Raw genomic sequence first — 16,445 nt, forward strand, 5'->3', positions numbered from 1 at the left:
CATCCAAAATCTGAAAGCGACAACTTTTTACGAACTTGCAACCAGAGATTTTTCTTAAACCAGCATCTAGTGGCCATCGGTGGTACTGCACTTTAAGCCACTCCCACACAGACTTTTCTAATTTGGTGACTGCGTCCATCCTTCAGATACAGTCTGAAACAAATGACAATCACACAGTTCAGCAAAGGAACAGCCTTTTGTTTGTACCGCTGCTGAACAACTGCTTCGTTTTTAGTATTTATAGGAGCAGATAACTAATCAGATTAGAAACTCATCAAAACAATGAAAACCAAAAGCAATGAAGCTTATTAATTAAGTAAAAAAACGTAAAATAACAACGGTTCATAAATAGTTATTAAATTAGAAATACAATATATATAAAGGTTAACATTTATGTTGCACATCAGTCAGTTTAATAGAGTAATTTACATGTTTTCGATCTGTTCCGATTTTCCGGACAGCACCTGAACGCAGCAGTGGCCACCAGACACACACGTGACTGAATCGGCTACGTCAACGGTTGTTTGTAAACTTCCGGGTTTCAGCAGCTGACGCTAGTTGTTTAGCTAGCTCTCTAGCTGGCTGCTTTCTGATCAAAACAATGGATTAAATAACCCCAAAGCTAACAACCACATATCTGTTAATCCGGTTCAAACGTAACTGACAGCGACAAGCTAACGCCGTGTAGCTAGCTGACGTTAGCCTCGTTCTCCCTAGCTACGAGCAGACGCTATGATGGCGACCAGCTACAACGCCAAAGACGAGGACGGACACATCACCGTGTCCGGACCCAGCGGCGGGACCCTGCGGAGCAAGAAGCCCGAAAACACCGCGTTCAAGCAGCAGAGGCTCCCCGCCTGGCAGCCCATCCTGACGGCCGGCACTGTCCTCCCCGCCTTCTTCATCATCGGCCTCATCTTCATCCCCATCGGCATCGGCCTCTACGTGACGTCCAACAACATCAAGGAGTTTGAGGTGAGTTTTTATTCAGTTTTTAAAAAATAAAAGACAGTGAGTCCTCTAGTAAACACGAATAAACACTTATAGATTAACATGATCATAATACAGGGGCGAGTCTAGAGTCTACAGGGGCCCGGGCCAAACATTTCCTTAGGGCCCCTCCTCCGACCTGAACTCTAAACCATTTTCTTACAAATAATCTGACAAAGACAAAGAAATGTTCAATGTAATATTGAATTTATTAACTAATTAACATACAGGTATCCTGATCATCACTAACCACTGTTGTAGTTTAAAGTTCCTCAGGCCTCGGGGCCCTTTAGGGAGGTCTCCTACTGTCATTGAATCAGCACATTGTCACTGATGTAGTTTAAGGTTTGCCTTGTTAGCTCGGGGCCCTACTCTCATTGAAACTTAACACTGGGGCCCCGAGCAGTAGCCTGCCTGCCTAGCCTGTTGACGAGCTAGAGTTGTCTCCTATCGTCATGGAAACCTGGCACATTGCCACTGATATAGTTTAAAGTTTCCTAACCCCTCGGAGGGGCCCCATACTGGCCTGGTGCCCCAAGTAGTTGCCTTCCTTTCTTCCTTTCCTACAGGTATACTGAACCTAGCACATTATCACTGCTCTCTGTGGTTTAAAGTTCCCTTAGGGAGGTCTCCTACTGTCATTGAAAACACCACATTGCCGCAGCTGTGGTTTAAAGTTTGCCGTGTTAGCTCAGGGCCCTACTCTCATTGTAACTTAACACTGGGGCCCGGAGCAGTAGCCCGTCTTGCTTATTTACAAGCTAGAGATGTCTCCTACCGTCATGGAAACCTAGCACATTGCCACTGCTGTAGTTTAAAATTGGTCAGACCTCGGGGGGCCCTTACTGGCCTGGGGCCCCAAGTAGTTGCCTTCCTTTCTTCCTTGCCTACAGGTATCCTGAACCTAGCACATTACCACTGCTCTCTATGGTTTAAAGTTCCTCGGACCTCGGGGGCCCTTTAGGGAGCTCTACCACTGTCATTGAGACCTTAACACATTGATTCCCAATCTGGGGTACGCGAAAGAGTTGACTCTGAACTCTGTACATTTTGAAACTGAAAAAACTGATAACGTGTTATTTTCTCATTTTCTGATTCTCCACCTAAATGTTATGTGAGTAGCTCGACTGTAGGACAACTGGCTTTGAAGCTATGCATCAGTTTGCTGGTAATGTAGCTAGCGCTAGGTCACCTGAATAAGAAGGACGCCGATTCCCTGAAACGTCTGTGATTGGTGGGCAGGTGCAAATCTCCTGATGATACAGCAAATCTCGTTCTTCATTGGGTCTTTAAATTATGTCGTCAACAATTCTAAACAAGTTCGCCCGGCTACCCGCCAAAAATGCATAAATGGCTAAAACGGCTAGATTGCCCTTCCAGAGAGACCTCAACTGTGGCTAGCGAAGCTGCTAGCATAGCCACGGACAGCGATGAGGAGTCTGAAGTTTTTTTTTTTTTTTTTTTTTTTTTTATTGGTTTATTTAAGACAGGGACCATGTACAAGGTTCATTAATTACGCGAAGTAAAAAGATGGCTTGTACCAGATTATAGCTAGGAGCTAATTTCCATCTGCAGTCCCTGGGCAGGTAAGAAGAATAATATAAGGTAAAATGGAATAGGAATAACAGGCATGCACACACGCGCACACACACAGACACACACACACACTCAATCAATTAAAAGTATACAGAATAATGATTAGTGCTGACAAGACTGATTACTTAAAATCCATTTTTTCACTTCATGTGAGAAAGTACGGAAATCTGTAACACTTTTTAGATAACTGGGGAGAGTGTTCCAGGCTTTAGTCGCTTTAAAAGAGAAAGCTGATTGCGCAAATGCAGTGCTCCGATTTGGAAGGCTACAATCTCCCCTAGTAATGGATCTGGTGGCTCTGCCTATTCGTTCAGAGCAGGATTGGACAAATTTTTTCAGAGGTGGTGGAGCAGCATTGTGAATTATTTTATGTATTAGGCGCATGTCAGAATATAGTATGAGGTTTTCGAGGCTAAGCATGTTATACTTGCCCAGTATGGCACAGTGATGATACCGACTTGATCTTTTGTCTAGTATTTTCAGAGCTTGTTTGTACAGTGATCTAATGGATTTCAAAGCAGTCTTGTTAGCCTGGGACCAGCTTGACATACAGTAGTGTAAATGAGACATAATCATGGCATTTACATAGGTCTTAGCAGCATCAACAGTTAACGAATTACGAATGTGTCTGAAATTAGCTATGCTGTACTTCACTGTATTCCCTAGCTTTTTAATGTGTTTTTTAAAAGTGAGTCTGGAGTCTAAAGTCACTCCCAGATATTTAAACTCATCAACAATTTTTAACTTATTCCCATCTACGTATATGTTTGGAATAGTACTTTGTTTAGGTCTATTTCGAAAGAACATGGTGACAGTTTTATCAGTATTTAATGTGAGACAAGAATTGTTTAGCCACTTTGTAACTTTAGTAAGTGTTTGTGTCAATTTGGTGGCAACCTGTACTGGCTCTTTGCCATGTGTAAACAAGACTGTGTCATCAGCATACATCAATATCTTCACACCGTCACATACCGATGGGAGATCATTGATGTATGTGCTGAACAAAAGCGGCCCCAAGATGGAACCTTGCGGTACCCCCATGGAACATGCTCTTAAGGATGATGTTTTATCCTTTATCCTAACACATTGGGCACGACTTAGCAAATATGACTCGATCCAGTCTAGTACACTCGGGGACAACTGAAAGCTAGCTAACTTGGAGAGGAGTACTGAGTGGTTCACAGTGTCAAAAGCCTTTCGTAGGTCTAAGAACACAGCACCCACCACTCCTCCCTTGTCAAGACTAGCCTTAATGTGTTCAATAAAATAGCAGCAAGCAGTGTCAGTAGAGTGGTTAGCTCTAAAGCCAAACTGCATAGGATGCATTAGATTTTTTGCGTTAAAGTGCGCTATTAACTGCTCTGACACTGTTTTTTCAACCACCTTAGAGATGGCTGGCAGTATACTGATTGGCCTATAATTACTGACAACCTGTCTATCCCCTGCTTTAAAGATAGGAGTTACTATTGCCGTTTTAAGAGCATTAGGGAATTTTTTTTCCTCCAATGATCTATTTACAATGTGTGTTATGGGAGTGGATAAGACATCCTTAAATTTCTTAAGAAGAAACGTATCAAAACCCCAAATGTCTTTTGCTTTGGAGTTGGATACTGTTGATAAAATTTGATTTACTTTGACATCATCTATAAGATTAAAATTCAGGAAAGTAGATTTATTGTCTACAACCTTTAGTTGTTGAGGATTTACTGAATTGTTACATAATTCCAATACAGAATCAATAAAATAATCATTAAAACTATTGGCAATTATTGAACTATCATTCTTGGAGTACCATTTATTTTAAGCTGTAGGGGTGCACTCTTTTGTCGTTCTTTTCCTGAGAGTTGGTCAATGGTTCTCCATAATAATTTTGAGTTGCCTTTTGCTTGTGTTATAATTTCAAGGAAATAGTTTGCTTTGGCCTTTCTAAATTGCGATGTAGTCTTGTTTCTAAGGCTTTTATAAATTAAACGGTCAGTATTGAGTCCTGACTTTAGGGATTTTTTCAGGGCTGCATCCCTTTCCTTAATAAGTTGCCGTAATGTTGTGTTAAACCAGGGCAACGTTTGTTTTCGATGTTTAAGATGAATGTTTTTTGTGTATTTCGATACAAGATATTTAATAGTATCCAATAAATTTTTGCATGCCTGTTCACTATTCTTATCCTTCACAACATTAACCCAATTTGTTTGCCTAAATTCATTTTCGAAGTGCTGCATTTCTTTCTTTGGGATAAGTGAGATATGATTTTTCCCTTCTGGTGAAATCTTATTTCTAAGTCGTTTCTTTGACAGCTGCCTGGTCACCAGGGTGAGATTGTGGTCTGATAACCCAGTAATTAAGTTATATGTTTTTGATATGCGTTCTGTTTTATTTGTAAAAATTAAATCCAGTAGAGTCTTTGAAGACCTTGTTATCCTTGTTGGATTTTCAATTAGCTGAGTTAAGTGAAATTTATTAGCAATATCCTTAAGCTGTTTCCTTCTTGTTTTATCTAGCCAATCCAGATTGAAGTCGCCCATTAGTAGCACTTCTTTACCTTTACATGTTTTAAGTATAGTAGACAGTTTATCTAAGAACATAGCATTTTCAGATGGTGGTCGATATAGAACAATAACATTGAAAGACATTTCAGGAGAGAGATTAATGGTGACACCAACACATTCAATATCATTTGGCAGATCAAGCGGTTTACACTGAAATTGTTCTTTTACATAAATCATGACGCCACCCCCTTTTCCATGCCCACGGTCTCGTCTGAAAACGCGGTATCCTGGGATATAATAAACCCCCGATGGAGTGGATGGATTTAACCACGTTTCGGACAAACACAGATAATCAACATTAGAGTCTGTCAGCAAATGTTCAAGTTGTTCCGTTTTGGATACTAGGCTCCTTATATTTAGATGTCCACCAAAGATCCCTTTGGGTTTTAGCTTCGGATCCCATAGAACTTTAGCATGATTAACAGTCTGAAACATTTTAGTTTTCTGTTGTTTTGTAGCCGCGACGCTGTTGTTGCACAACTGTGCGGATATCGACATTGAAGTAAGCAGTCCGCATTTCGTGTTATCCAGTTTAGAAGCATCAATATCAGTGTTACCTTGTTCTTTGGTGTAATCAAGTCGCTCGCCATTGGAGAGAGTAAGGGGTACATGGCTGGAGGTCAAATGTCTGAAGGGGTACGGATTGTGAAACGTTTGGGAACCACTGCCTTAACACGTTGCCACTGCTGTAGTTTAAGGTTTGCCTTGTTAGCTGGGGGCCCCTAATGTCATTGAAACTTAACACTGGAGCCCCAAGCAGCTGCCTGCCTTACCTGTTGACGAGCTTGGGAGGTCTCCTACTGTCACTGAAAGCTTAACACGTTGCCACTGATGTAGTTTAAAGTTTCTCAGCTCCCCTTACTGGCCTGGGGCCCCAAGCAGTTGCCTTCCCTGCCTCCCAAGCTGTCAGATGACTTGCATGAGCAGATTGTTCCCACCAGACTCCATTCATAAATCAAGCGTTTTACACCGACCGTACATCCTGGCAGGGTTCCACCTCTCATATCACATAAACTGAAGTTTCAGAGTGGATACTTCAGTAGACATGTTCCCTAATATAAGCTTTAATTAGTGTAGTAATATTAAAAGTTATTCCATGTACCTCCTTTATGTCTTACGTCTTGTTGCTGCCTACAGATTGACTACACCGGCGTGGACATGTCCAGTCCCTGCTTCAACTGCTCCCAGAACTTCAGCTGGAACAGCACACGGCCGTGTACCTGCACCATCCCGTTCTACCTGGACCAGCCGTACGAGGTGAGGAGCGTCATCCTGTCCCAACGCGCCGCAGGTGTTCACGCTGGTTAATGGTTTCATGTCTTCGTCTCCAGAGCAACGTCTTCATGTACTACGGCCTCTCGAACTTCTACCAGAACCACCGGCGCTACGTCAAGTCCAGAGACGACAACCAGCTGAACGGAGACGAAGAGTCTCTCAAGGTGAGATCCCTTTGGTTTTGTTTGAGATTCACAATGATTTATGTACACCAGTCAGCCATAACATTATGACCAGCTTCCACGAGGCCTTGACTCCTCTAGAGCTCTGAAAGGGGGGCGGGGGCTGTGGTATCTGGCTTCCATCAGAGGTCAGAGGTCAGCATGGACACCCTGACTGGTCTGAGATCCGCTGAGGGTTCTGACTCCTTTCTGTCAGAACCAGAACTTCCTCTTCCTCCTTTTCTTTATCTTCCTCCTCTTTCTCCTATACTTTCTCCTCCTCTTCCTTTTCGTTCCTCGTCTTCTTCTTCCTCCTTCTCCTCTTCCTCCACTTCCACTGGAACATTTTAAAAAAAATTTTCCTGCTTCTAGCATCAACTCTGAGGACTGACTGGTATTAATTACATCTACTGACAGAAGCCATGAGAACCAGACAATCAGTGGTCATAATGTTATGGTTTGAGGTTTAATTTTTTGCACACAGTCTGGTGTGGAGGTCAGGGTAACTTCATTTTCCAAATATAAAGTCATTAAGAAGCTTAACAGTTTCCAACTGATGATTCTTCACAGAGTCCCAGTAAGGAGTGTGAGCCGTACGCTAAACATGACAACAAACCGATCGCACCGTGTGGAGCCATCGCCAACAGCATGTTCAACGGTGAGCAAACATTAAGAAACAGAAAAGCGTGCAACCCGAAACTAACAACGAGTGCAGCCGATGTTGTTTTTATGACCTTTCGTTGTCGTTCTGAGTCTATCCACATGATTCTCTGTCAGCTATGCACCGCGTGGTGACTTGACCTGACAGAGTCTGAGCCCTGGGCCTCAGTTTAATACGTAATCCTTTGCCTCTATCTCGTGGGCTAATGGTGGTACGACAAGAAACACGATACACGCGATACAGCCACATGGAGGAAGTATCAGTACTCTTCTGGATTGTATAATGTGCACAACGGTAGAACGTGATGATGTCCAAAGGTTTAATTGTGTGTACGTTAGTGTACGTTGCCTCCTTGTGGCGGGAATCAGCCTCAGTTCCTTACGTGGTTCTTCTCTGGCAGACACGTTGGAGCTGTTTTACAACGACCCCAACGGCACCAAGATCCAGATCCCTCTGAACAAAACGGGAATCGCCTGGTGGACCGACAAGCACGTGAAGTTCAGGAACCCCGGAGGAAACAACCCAAACCTCACCGCTGCTTTTCAAGGTGTCGCCTGCAGCTTCTCCTTCTTCTTCTGCTTCCTTTGAGACTCTAAACTTTCAGCTGGTCATAGATGTCAGATGGTTTTATTGTTAAATCCCATAAAATGCACCAACTATTCAAACATGGCTTAATGTGAAGATGCTTTATGTCAGTACTGAGCCTTGAACCCACCTCCCATACGTAGAGACGTTGGTGTTAACGTAGGATTCTTGGCATTTAAAAAGTCGTACATGTCTCCTGTTGAGTGTTGGATTGAGGACGTTTCTGCAAAGTGTTTATTTAAGAATATAGAAGAACATCTGACCAAAGGGTGGTAATTTACAATTTGAAGAACATCTGAGGGCATCAGGACCAAAACTGAGAAAATATGGACCTAAATTCTGTTCTTTATTAGCCTACACTTTTAATGGAGAGACTGGTCCTCAGACAGTTTAAAGACGTTTCTGTTTCACAGTTTCCTGATCAGTAATAATCCGTTCCTCCTTCCTTCCTGCTTCAGGAACAACGAAGCCGGTGAACTGGCGCCGGCCCGTGTACGAGCTGGACGACGACCCGGAGAACAACGGCTTCATCAACGAGGACTTCATCGTGTGGATGAGAACCGCCGCCCTGCCGACGTTCCGCAAGCTCTACCGCATCATCCCGAGGAAGAACAGCATGGTTCCCACGCTGCCCAGCGGGAACTACACCCTGGAGGTGGTCTACAGTATCCTTCACCGGGGTCTGGAGATCAGACTTTAGATGATGGCCGTCAAAGCAGAGTCTTGTGAATTTAATTTGTTTGATTGAAGGTGCTCAAAAGAAAAAGTTTTGTTTCCGTCTTTAACCATCTGAACTCAGATTACCCCGTCCGCAGCTTCGAGGGCAGGAAGCGGATGATCCTGAGCACCATCTCCTGGATGGGGGGCAAGAACCCGTTCCTGGGCATCGCCTACATGACCGTGGGCTCCGTCTGCTTCTTCCTGGGCGTCGTCCTGCTCATCATCCACCACAAGTATGGCAACCGCAACAACAGCGCCGACATCTCCAACTAAGAGGCCGCCCCCGGCCCGCCTCCGCTGCACCGAGCGGTGACCCTGCGACGCCAGGATAAAGTGTTTAAAGTGTTTATTTGCCAAAGTTAAACCGAAGAGTTGCCAAAAAAAAGTTAGCAACAAACAAACTGGACTGGTTTGAGTTTTCTTGAAGACCCCTAACCACTAACAAGACACAAACATGTTCATCTAAACATCCTCCAATCATAAACGAGTGTCTGGTCGTTAACAGACTCTAGTCATGTGACTTTAAGGTAGACTCCGCCCACAAATGTTCCCTCCAGTCTTATAAACTCTACAGGTCCTAGCGACACCTCGCCAAACATCCACATTGCACAAATCGCTGTTTTTATTTTGAGAAGACGTCGTTCTGACGCTACAGGGACCTGGTTTTGGTTTGTTGCAGACCTAAAATAGAAAACTACAAAACATTAGACTCGGCTTTACTACAGATCAGAACTAATCATGTATGTAGATTAGTTGGCCGTAGTTTTGTCGTTGTAACCAACTTAAACTACCACAGCTCAGCGAGATAAGTTAAAAAAGGTCAATTTTGATCTGAAATTAATCTAGAAGTCCCAATTTTTCTCATTATTTCTCATCCCTTATCTCTTTCGTCGTAGTTGTTGGCCTATTCAGTCAATTAACCGACTCTAACTGCTCTGATTTCACCTCCTCTGATTTGCTGGATGGATTTTAACCTCGTTTAAGCCCATCAGGCCGACACGTTTCACCTGCTGCTGAATCGAATCAAACCCAAACCAGGATGCTTTAACCTGGTCGTCGTCGTCGTCAGGATCTCTGAGGGTGCAGCGAGCGTGGGCCGTGAACCGTTGCTGCATGCTGACCTGCAGAGGCGCGACCCCCGAGCCGGCGGGGTCGCGCCTCGTTTCGTCTGTTACGTCGTCCTGCTTTCAGAGTCGGAGCACTTTAAAGAGTGAAACACAGATTACGTATTAAATGTTTCGCTTTGTACACGCTGCATTTGCACGTCAGACCTCAGAGGGTTGAACTACAGTTTGTCGTCTTTGTTGCTAACATGCAGATGTAATAATAATAGTAATGATAATAATAATGATTCTAAATACAAGCATGAGAGAACAGTGTGTGTTCAGTACATGTGGATAAATGCTTGTGTCTTAACATTTACGCTCCAGTTCTACCAGCTGATCCACGGTTAATAGATGCTGCCTGTTGAGATGTTTTTTTTTATTTTTATTTCTTTTGAATCATTTAATTTGTTTCTTGTCAATGTGAGATGCACTGGATTTGACTTTTGTTTTTGATACGGCGCCTCGTCTTGTGAATAAATTTGTCATTTAAAAACAGTGTTTTTTCATTGAATTAAAAAGATTTAGAGCCTTTGAGGATTAGTTTTGAGTTGTACACATTCCTGATCTCAAATAGAGATCAAATATAGGCCTTTACTAGACTTTATTATGATTATTATTTCTAATTAACTGCCTTCTAAATAAAGCACAGGAGTCATTTAACGTGTAACGTTAAAAAGATAAAACCTCCAGGTTTTATAGGACATATATTTGCTGCAACCAAATAAAAATTAAACAGCAGATATGAAATTAATCCATGTACAGCAGCTTGTTGAGATGTGCATGCACGGTACTGAAAATGATTCATCTGGAGGCTGTGTTTGTAGAAATATTGAATTTTATTTACTTCCTACATGTTCCTATTATTTTGGCAAAGCAGCCAGCACCCCAAACCACATCCTCCACTATGATCATCCAGGTGAATCAGCACCTTTCTGCATCAACTCAACATTAGAACAGTCATGAAGGAGGATTTACTGCACAGCTGACTTATATTCACAAGTGTACCTAATGTTTTGGCCAGTGAGTTTACGATAAAGTAAATTTTTAATCCTGTTAATTTGTCAGAATTGTCGCATGTCGTTTGATGGACGCTCGTTAGGGGGCAGCAGAGCGCACTGTGTCAAAAAAATAAAAACAGTTAATTAATTCGACGAAGAAGAAGCTGAAACCGGAAGTTGGCTTTTTTCCGGTGTCCTTGTGCCAGAGAAGCGACTGTAGACGGACTGTCAAGATGTACAGACACATGTTTGTAAGTTTATTTTGTCAGCTTTTCCGTCCTGTTGTTTTGTTATTTAACTAAAGAAGCGCACGTGGGTTCTGTTTAAAAAATAACGCTGCTACACGTAGATAAGCTAACCGTTAGCTAGGGGTCAAAGCTATGTAACGGCAGGAAGAGTTAGCATTAGCTTAGCCTCCTCTGTGCTGCATTTAGCAGCGGCTTGTTTCATCTAGCTGGTTGGTTTTAATATTTTAAAAGTTAAATACGTAAAGTGTTTTCATGATATGTGTGTCCTCGTGTTTTTTTGGGGGTGACTTTGACGGTTTTTGTCGCCGTTTCCAGGCGCTCCAGCAGGTGGCGCGGCGGACCATCTCCAGCTCTGCCCGCCGGCAGGTGGAGAACAAAGTCCCGCAGAAACAGAAGCTGTTTCAGGTAAAGAAGACAGAAACGAGTTCACAGCAGACTGACTAAATACATACAAGACCCAGAACTGATTTAATTATGTCCTCTTATCAGCTTCCATCTGTGCTCAGAGACTAAAATCACCATTAAAAGTCTAATTAAAGTGTAAATCTGTCATTTAAATGATGAATAATGTTAAAATAATGAGCTGATCTATTAAAGAATGACACATTCTGACTGATACAGATGTTATTTTAGACTTAATAAACTTTATTCATCCACAAGGGAAAGTGCTTAGTCACAGTAGATTAGTAGCACATAAAAAACACAAGTAAAAGAAAGATTAAATAAAGTAAAATACAAATAGTATAAGCAGAAATGTCCAGCTGGACAGAGTAGAGGATGAATGAGGTTCACTGTGGGAGTGGATCTGGATCAGTCTGTTATAGAATGAGCTCCACTGTCCCTGTGTAGTGTCATCCTGTCCCTCAATGAGACAAACGTCTCCAATTCACTGCCACGAACATGTCCAGCCTTTAGGATCAGTTTGTCCGTCCTACTTATGTCCTTTCTGCTGGTGCTTCTCCCCCCACATGGTTTTTATTCACCTGTATTGTCCTCAGTTCTCCACCTGGTCGCCCCGTCAGTCTAAACAGATCATAAACCAACATTTAAACATCTAAACATCAACAGACTTGTTTTATATTCAGGCTGAGCTTAGAGGTTCTTTGATCGGGACAGTCCCAGAGCTGGACCGTAATCTGTTCCTGATAAAAAAAAAAAGACTCCAGACCAAATTATCTGGACTAAAAATAGACCTGATGGGGACATCGTTAGGTCTGTCACTGGTTCTTTTCCTTCCTTGGACCGCTTTTGATCAGGACTGAATAGTTCTTTGTCCTCCTATCTGATCCTAAATGTCCTAGAGTTGGTCTCCTGTAGCGTCCTAAAGTCTGTCCTTGTCTTCTCCTAGAGTTGGTCTCCTGTAGCTTCCTAAAGTCTGTCCTTGTCTTCTCCTAGAGTTGGTCTCCTGTAGCTTCCTAAAGTCTGTCCTTGTCTTCCTTGTCTTCTCCTAGAGTTGGTCTCCTGTAGCTTCCTAAAGTCTGTCCTTGTCTTCCTTGTCTTCTCCTAGAGTTGGTCTCCTGTAGCTTCCTAAAGTCTGTCCTTGTCTTCCTTGTCTTCTCCTAGAGTTGGTCTCCTGTAGCTTCCTAAAGTCTGTCCTCGTCTTCCTTGTCTTCTCCTAGAGTTGGTCTCCTGTGTCTTCCTAAAGTCTGTCCTTGTCTTCCTTGTCTTCTCCAAGAGTTGGTCTCCTGTGTCTTCCTAAAGTCTGTCCTTGTCTTCCTTGTCTTCTCCTAGAGTTGGTCTCCTGTGTCTTCCTAAAGTCTGTCCTTGTCTTCCTTGTCTTCTCCTAGAGTTGGTCTCCTGTGTCTTCCTAAAGTCTGTCCTTGTCTTCCTTGTCTTCTCCTAGAGTTGGTCTCCTGTAGCTTCCTAAAGTCTGTCCTTGTCTTCCTTGTCTTCTCCTAGAGTTGGTCTCCTGTAGCTTCCTAAAGTCTGTCCTCGTCTTCCTTGTCTTCTCCTAGAGTTGGTCTCCTGTGTCTTCCTAAAGTCTGTCCTTGTCTTCCTTGTCTTCTCCAAGAGTTGGTCTCCTGTGTCTTCCTAAAGTCTGTCCTTGTCTTCCTTGTCTTCTCCTAGAGTTGGTCTCCTGTAGCTTCCTAAAGTCTGTCCTTGTCTTCTCCTAGAGTTGGTCTCCTGTAGCTTCCTAAAGTCTGTCCTTGTCTTCCTTGTCTTCTCCTAGAGTTGGTCTCCTGTGTCTTCCTAAAGTCTGTCCTCGTCTTCCTTGTCTTCTCCAAGAGTTGGTCTCCTGTGTCTTCCTAAAGTCTGTCCTTGTCTTCCTTGTCTTCTCCTAGAGTTGGTCTCCTGTAGCTTCCTAAAGTCTGTCCTTGTCTTCCTTGTCTTCTCCTAGAGTTGGTCTCCTGTAGCTTCCTAAAGTCTGTCCTTGTCTTCCTTGTCTTCTCCTAGAGTTGGTCTCCTGTAGCGTCCTAAAGTCTGTCCTTGTCTTCCTTGTCTTCTCCTAGAGTGGACTGGATTCAGTCCAATAAATCTTTCAGTCAAAGTTAATGTAGTGTGGAGAGGGTAGCTGGTACCTTGTGTTCTCTACTCCACAAATGTTCTGGTCGTCCAACGCTGCCATAAACTCCCTAACCCTCTCTGGACGTGGTTCTGGTTTATTCCAGATCTAAAATAAATAAAGTAGAAAAGCTCAGATTTGTCTGAAGCTTGTCACTAATCAGATCCTGAACATTTATTCCTGCTTCTAACGTCAGCTCTGAGTATAAAACATCTTCCTCTTCACGTCGTTGAGAGTTTAAACCTAATGTTGTGATTTTCAGGACGATAACGGGATACCTGTCCATCTAAAAGGAGGCACCAGCGACGGTCTGCTCTACAGGTCGACCATGGCCCTCACCGTCCTGGGTGAGAACATCTGGATTCATACAGAAATATATCTGTTCATTTACAGCTGAGGCTTTAGTTAGAGACACTGAAGTTACTGAACTGTTTTACTTGGTTATTAAATCTGTCCTCACTGGTTCCAGAGGTTTGTTGGCGTCTCCTCCATCTTCTCATCTTTCATGTGTCTTGTCTTTTCTCCATCCTCTTCCTTTTCTTCTGTTTCTTCTTCTGCCTCTTTTTCTTTTTGCTCCAGCTTCTTCTCCTCTCCGATCTTTCTCGATTTCTCATTCTTCTCTTTCATCTGCTTCATTTTCTGTTTTCTCCTGCTTCTTCTACAGCTTCTTCTTTTTCTTTTTTCTTACACATCTTCTTCTGCTTCCCTTTTTTCCAGTTTCTTCTTCTGTTTCTTGTTCCTCCTTTAGGTCTTCTACTCACCCTTCTTGTCCTGCTTGATCTTCTTCTTCTGTTTCTTCTTCTGCTTCCATTTCTTTCCAGTTTTTCACCTGCCTCTTTTTCCTCTTTCTTCAGCATCGTCTCCTTCTGCGTCTTCCTTTTCTTCTTCTGTTTCTTCTGTTTCTTCTTCCTCCTTTAGGTCTTCTACTCACCCTTCTTGTCCTGCTTGATCTTCTCCTTCTGTCTCTTCTTCTGCTTCCATTTCTTTCCAGTTTCTCCTTCTGCTTCTTCCTTTTCTGTTTCTTCTTCTTCTTCTTCCTTTGGGTCTTCTGCTCACCCTTCTTGTCCTTCATCTTTTCCTTCTGTGTCTTCTTCTGTTCTTCTTCAGCTTCCTCTTCTGTTTCTTCTTCTGCTTCCATTTCTTTCCAGTTTCTTCTTCTGGTTCTTGTTCTTTGTTCACCTGCCTCCTTTTCTTCTTTCTTCAGCATCTTCTCCTTCTGCTTCTTCCTTCCTTTCGCTGTTCTGCTCACCCTTCTTGACCTGCTTTGTCTTTTTCTTATTCTTCCCCTTTTTCCAGTTTCTTCATCTGCTTTGTCAGCTTCTTCTCCTTCTGTTTCTTCTTCTTCTTCTTCTCTTGCTTCTTCTCCTTTAGATTATCCTTCTACCATCTGTTGTAACATCTTTTTTTATTTTTTAAATCAGGAGACAGTCTGTAAAGATTCTCCTTAAATGTGTGACCCGTAAGGGTGATCTCTGTCTCTCCTCTTAGAAGACATGTCGTGTGAAAAAGATGAATCTGAGCAGCGACTAGAAATTAGTTGTGTAATAACTTTGTTCTGTTTCCAGGAGTGGGCTACGTCTTGTACGAGCTGTGGAAGGCGGCGTTCCCTCAGAAGAGAGCCTAACTCCTCCTGTCCTCCACTCGTTTACCTCACCTCACCTCATCTCTCTCTCTGTTTGCTCTAAAGTCTATAAAAAGATGCAGATAACTCCGTCTGTTACCTGTCCATGGTGCGATGTTGTTTCATATTCACGGGATCAATATTTATTTGCTAAAGTCTTTCATTTATGACCTGAGGATCAATTTAAAAACTATAAAATAAAAACCTCTCATGACCAAGAAGAAAGTGTTTGTGGTTATTTTTGTCTCCAGAGTTTCAGGTTAAGTAAGAAAAGTATCAGTTATTAGATTAGATCAGTTAATATCTATATTTTCTGTAAAACCAAATATACACTGATCAGCCATAACAATATGACCACCTGACCCGTAGACTCTAGATCTCTGAAGGTGTGGCACCAAGACGTCTGCTGTTTATTTATATACTTTTAATTGTCACATGTATTTGCTAAATATTGTGATTTGGGAATTGTATTGAGACGATACTGGATTATCCAGAGTGAGTTTTGATATCTTAAGGGCCTTTGGATCATATTTAACATTTATTTGGACGATAAAAACCTAGCTTTTGTGATGTTTTGTCCTCTAATTTATACATATTTCCACTAGAGGGCGACGTTTCCAAAGACGAGCAGTCCTGACTCAGCCTCAGGTCCCCATTAAGCGAGGATTATGCTTCCGCGTAGTGATCACGCAATGGTCAGGCAATGGCCACGCAGTTGCTTGGACGCAGTCGTGAGACCGTGATGGTTCTGCGTGGGGTTTACGTGTCGAAATGCAATTCAATGCCACACCGGTAGAGGGCAGAGAGACAGAGAGACTGGCGTTGGAGCTCCAAATTATTCAAGCAGAGGAAGAAATACTTCTATTGCAAATTAGGGCACGACAAAGGAGACAAAGGAGACAACAGCGGAGGTGGTCTGTACGCCCTTTGAACGTACCCAGGCAGAGGACCAGCGAATATGGTGTTTATGAGTGGAAAGCGGTCTCCAGCGGATGTAGTTGGCGGACCAATCACAGCCAATGCCGCTGCGTTGCTGCTGCGTTGTTGCTGCGTTGCTGCTGCGTCGTCTCGACGCGCGTCGAGGATTTTTGGGAGGTGCACGTCTGGCCCTTGCGTAGGACATACGGGGGTCCGCAAGGACGCAATAGGTCCGTAATAGGTCCGTACGCCCCCTCGCGCAGTGTCAACGCGGAAGCATAATTTGGGCTTTAGTGTTGTAGGGTTAATAACACACACACACACACACACACACACACATCGAGTCCAGATGTGTAATTATTTTCTACATCTTGTTATTAGCTCCTCTGCATCTGTGTGAAGAATCCAACAGGAAACTCTAAATGTTTCGTTTGGCAGATGCTTCGTGTTCATCTGCGTTGTCTGTTTTAATTTAACCACATCATCCTGTAAGACTTTATAACTTCTAGATGAAAAC

The 16,445-nt window shown here is 43.0% G+C and overlaps 2 protein-coding genes across 2 annotated transcripts; both read left to right on the forward strand.

The window, feature by feature from the left end:
* The first annotated feature begins 532 nt into the window (after positions 1-532).
* On the forward strand, positions 533-10,133 carry LOC311498986 (cell cycle control protein 50A-like). The gene is made up of 7 exons (XM_084559787.1): positions 533-975; positions 6,270-6,389; positions 6,464-6,571; positions 7,139-7,226; positions 7,630-7,776; positions 8,273-8,479; positions 8,614-10,133. The coding sequence occupies exons 1-7, from the start codon at positions 733-735 to the stop codon at positions 8,805-8,807; spliced, it is 1,107 nt and encodes a 368-aa protein (XP_084415913.1). The 5' UTR covers positions 533-732; the 3' UTR covers positions 8,808-10,133.
* A 679-nt stretch (positions 10,134-10,812) lies between these two features.
* On the forward strand, positions 10,813-15,249 carry cox7a2b (cytochrome c oxidase subunit 7A2b). Its single transcript, XM_084561033.1, has 4 exons — positions 10,813-10,889; positions 11,202-11,291; positions 13,652-13,736; positions 14,955-15,249. Exons 1-4 carry the CDS (start codon positions 10,872-10,874, stop codon positions 15,011-15,013), a joined length of 252 nt encoding a protein of 83 aa, XP_084417159.1. The 5' UTR covers positions 10,813-10,871; the 3' UTR covers positions 15,014-15,249.
* Positions 15,250-16,445: the final 1,196 nt, after the last annotated feature.

Source organism: Chelon labrosus (assembly GCF_963514085.1).
Source record: "Chelon labrosus genome assembly, chromosome: 14".
In the NCBI taxonomy this organism is placed as follows: Eukaryota; Metazoa; Chordata; class Actinopteri; order Mugiliformes; family Mugilidae; genus Chelon; species Chelon labrosus.

What these genes read in the sequence shown, in the direction of transcription:
- LOC311498986 (XM_084559787.1), top strand. Translation starts at nt 733, where the DNA reads ATGATGGCGACCAGCTACAACGCCAAAGACGAGGACGGACACATCACC. An exon ending in ACAACATCAAGGAGTTTGAG is followed by an intron (nt 976 to 6,269) that starts GTGAGTTTTTAT and finishes TGCTGCCTACAG; the next exon opens with ATTGACTACACCGGCGTGGA. An exon ending in CCTCACCGCTGCTTTTCAAG is followed by an intron (nt 7,777 to 8,272) that starts GTGTCGCCTGCA and finishes TTCCTGCTTCAG; the next exon opens with GAACAACGAAGCCGGTGAAC.
- cox7a2b (XM_084561033.1), top strand. An exon ending in AGAAACAGAAGCTGTTTCAG is followed by an intron (nt 11,292 to 13,651) that starts GTAAAGAAGACA and finishes TGTGATTTTCAG; the next exon opens with GACGATAACGGGATACCTGT. An exon ending in CATGGCCCTCACCGTCCTGG is followed by an intron (nt 13,737 to 14,954) that starts GTGAGAACATCT and finishes TTCTGTTTCCAG; the next exon opens with GAGTGGGCTACGTCTTGTAC.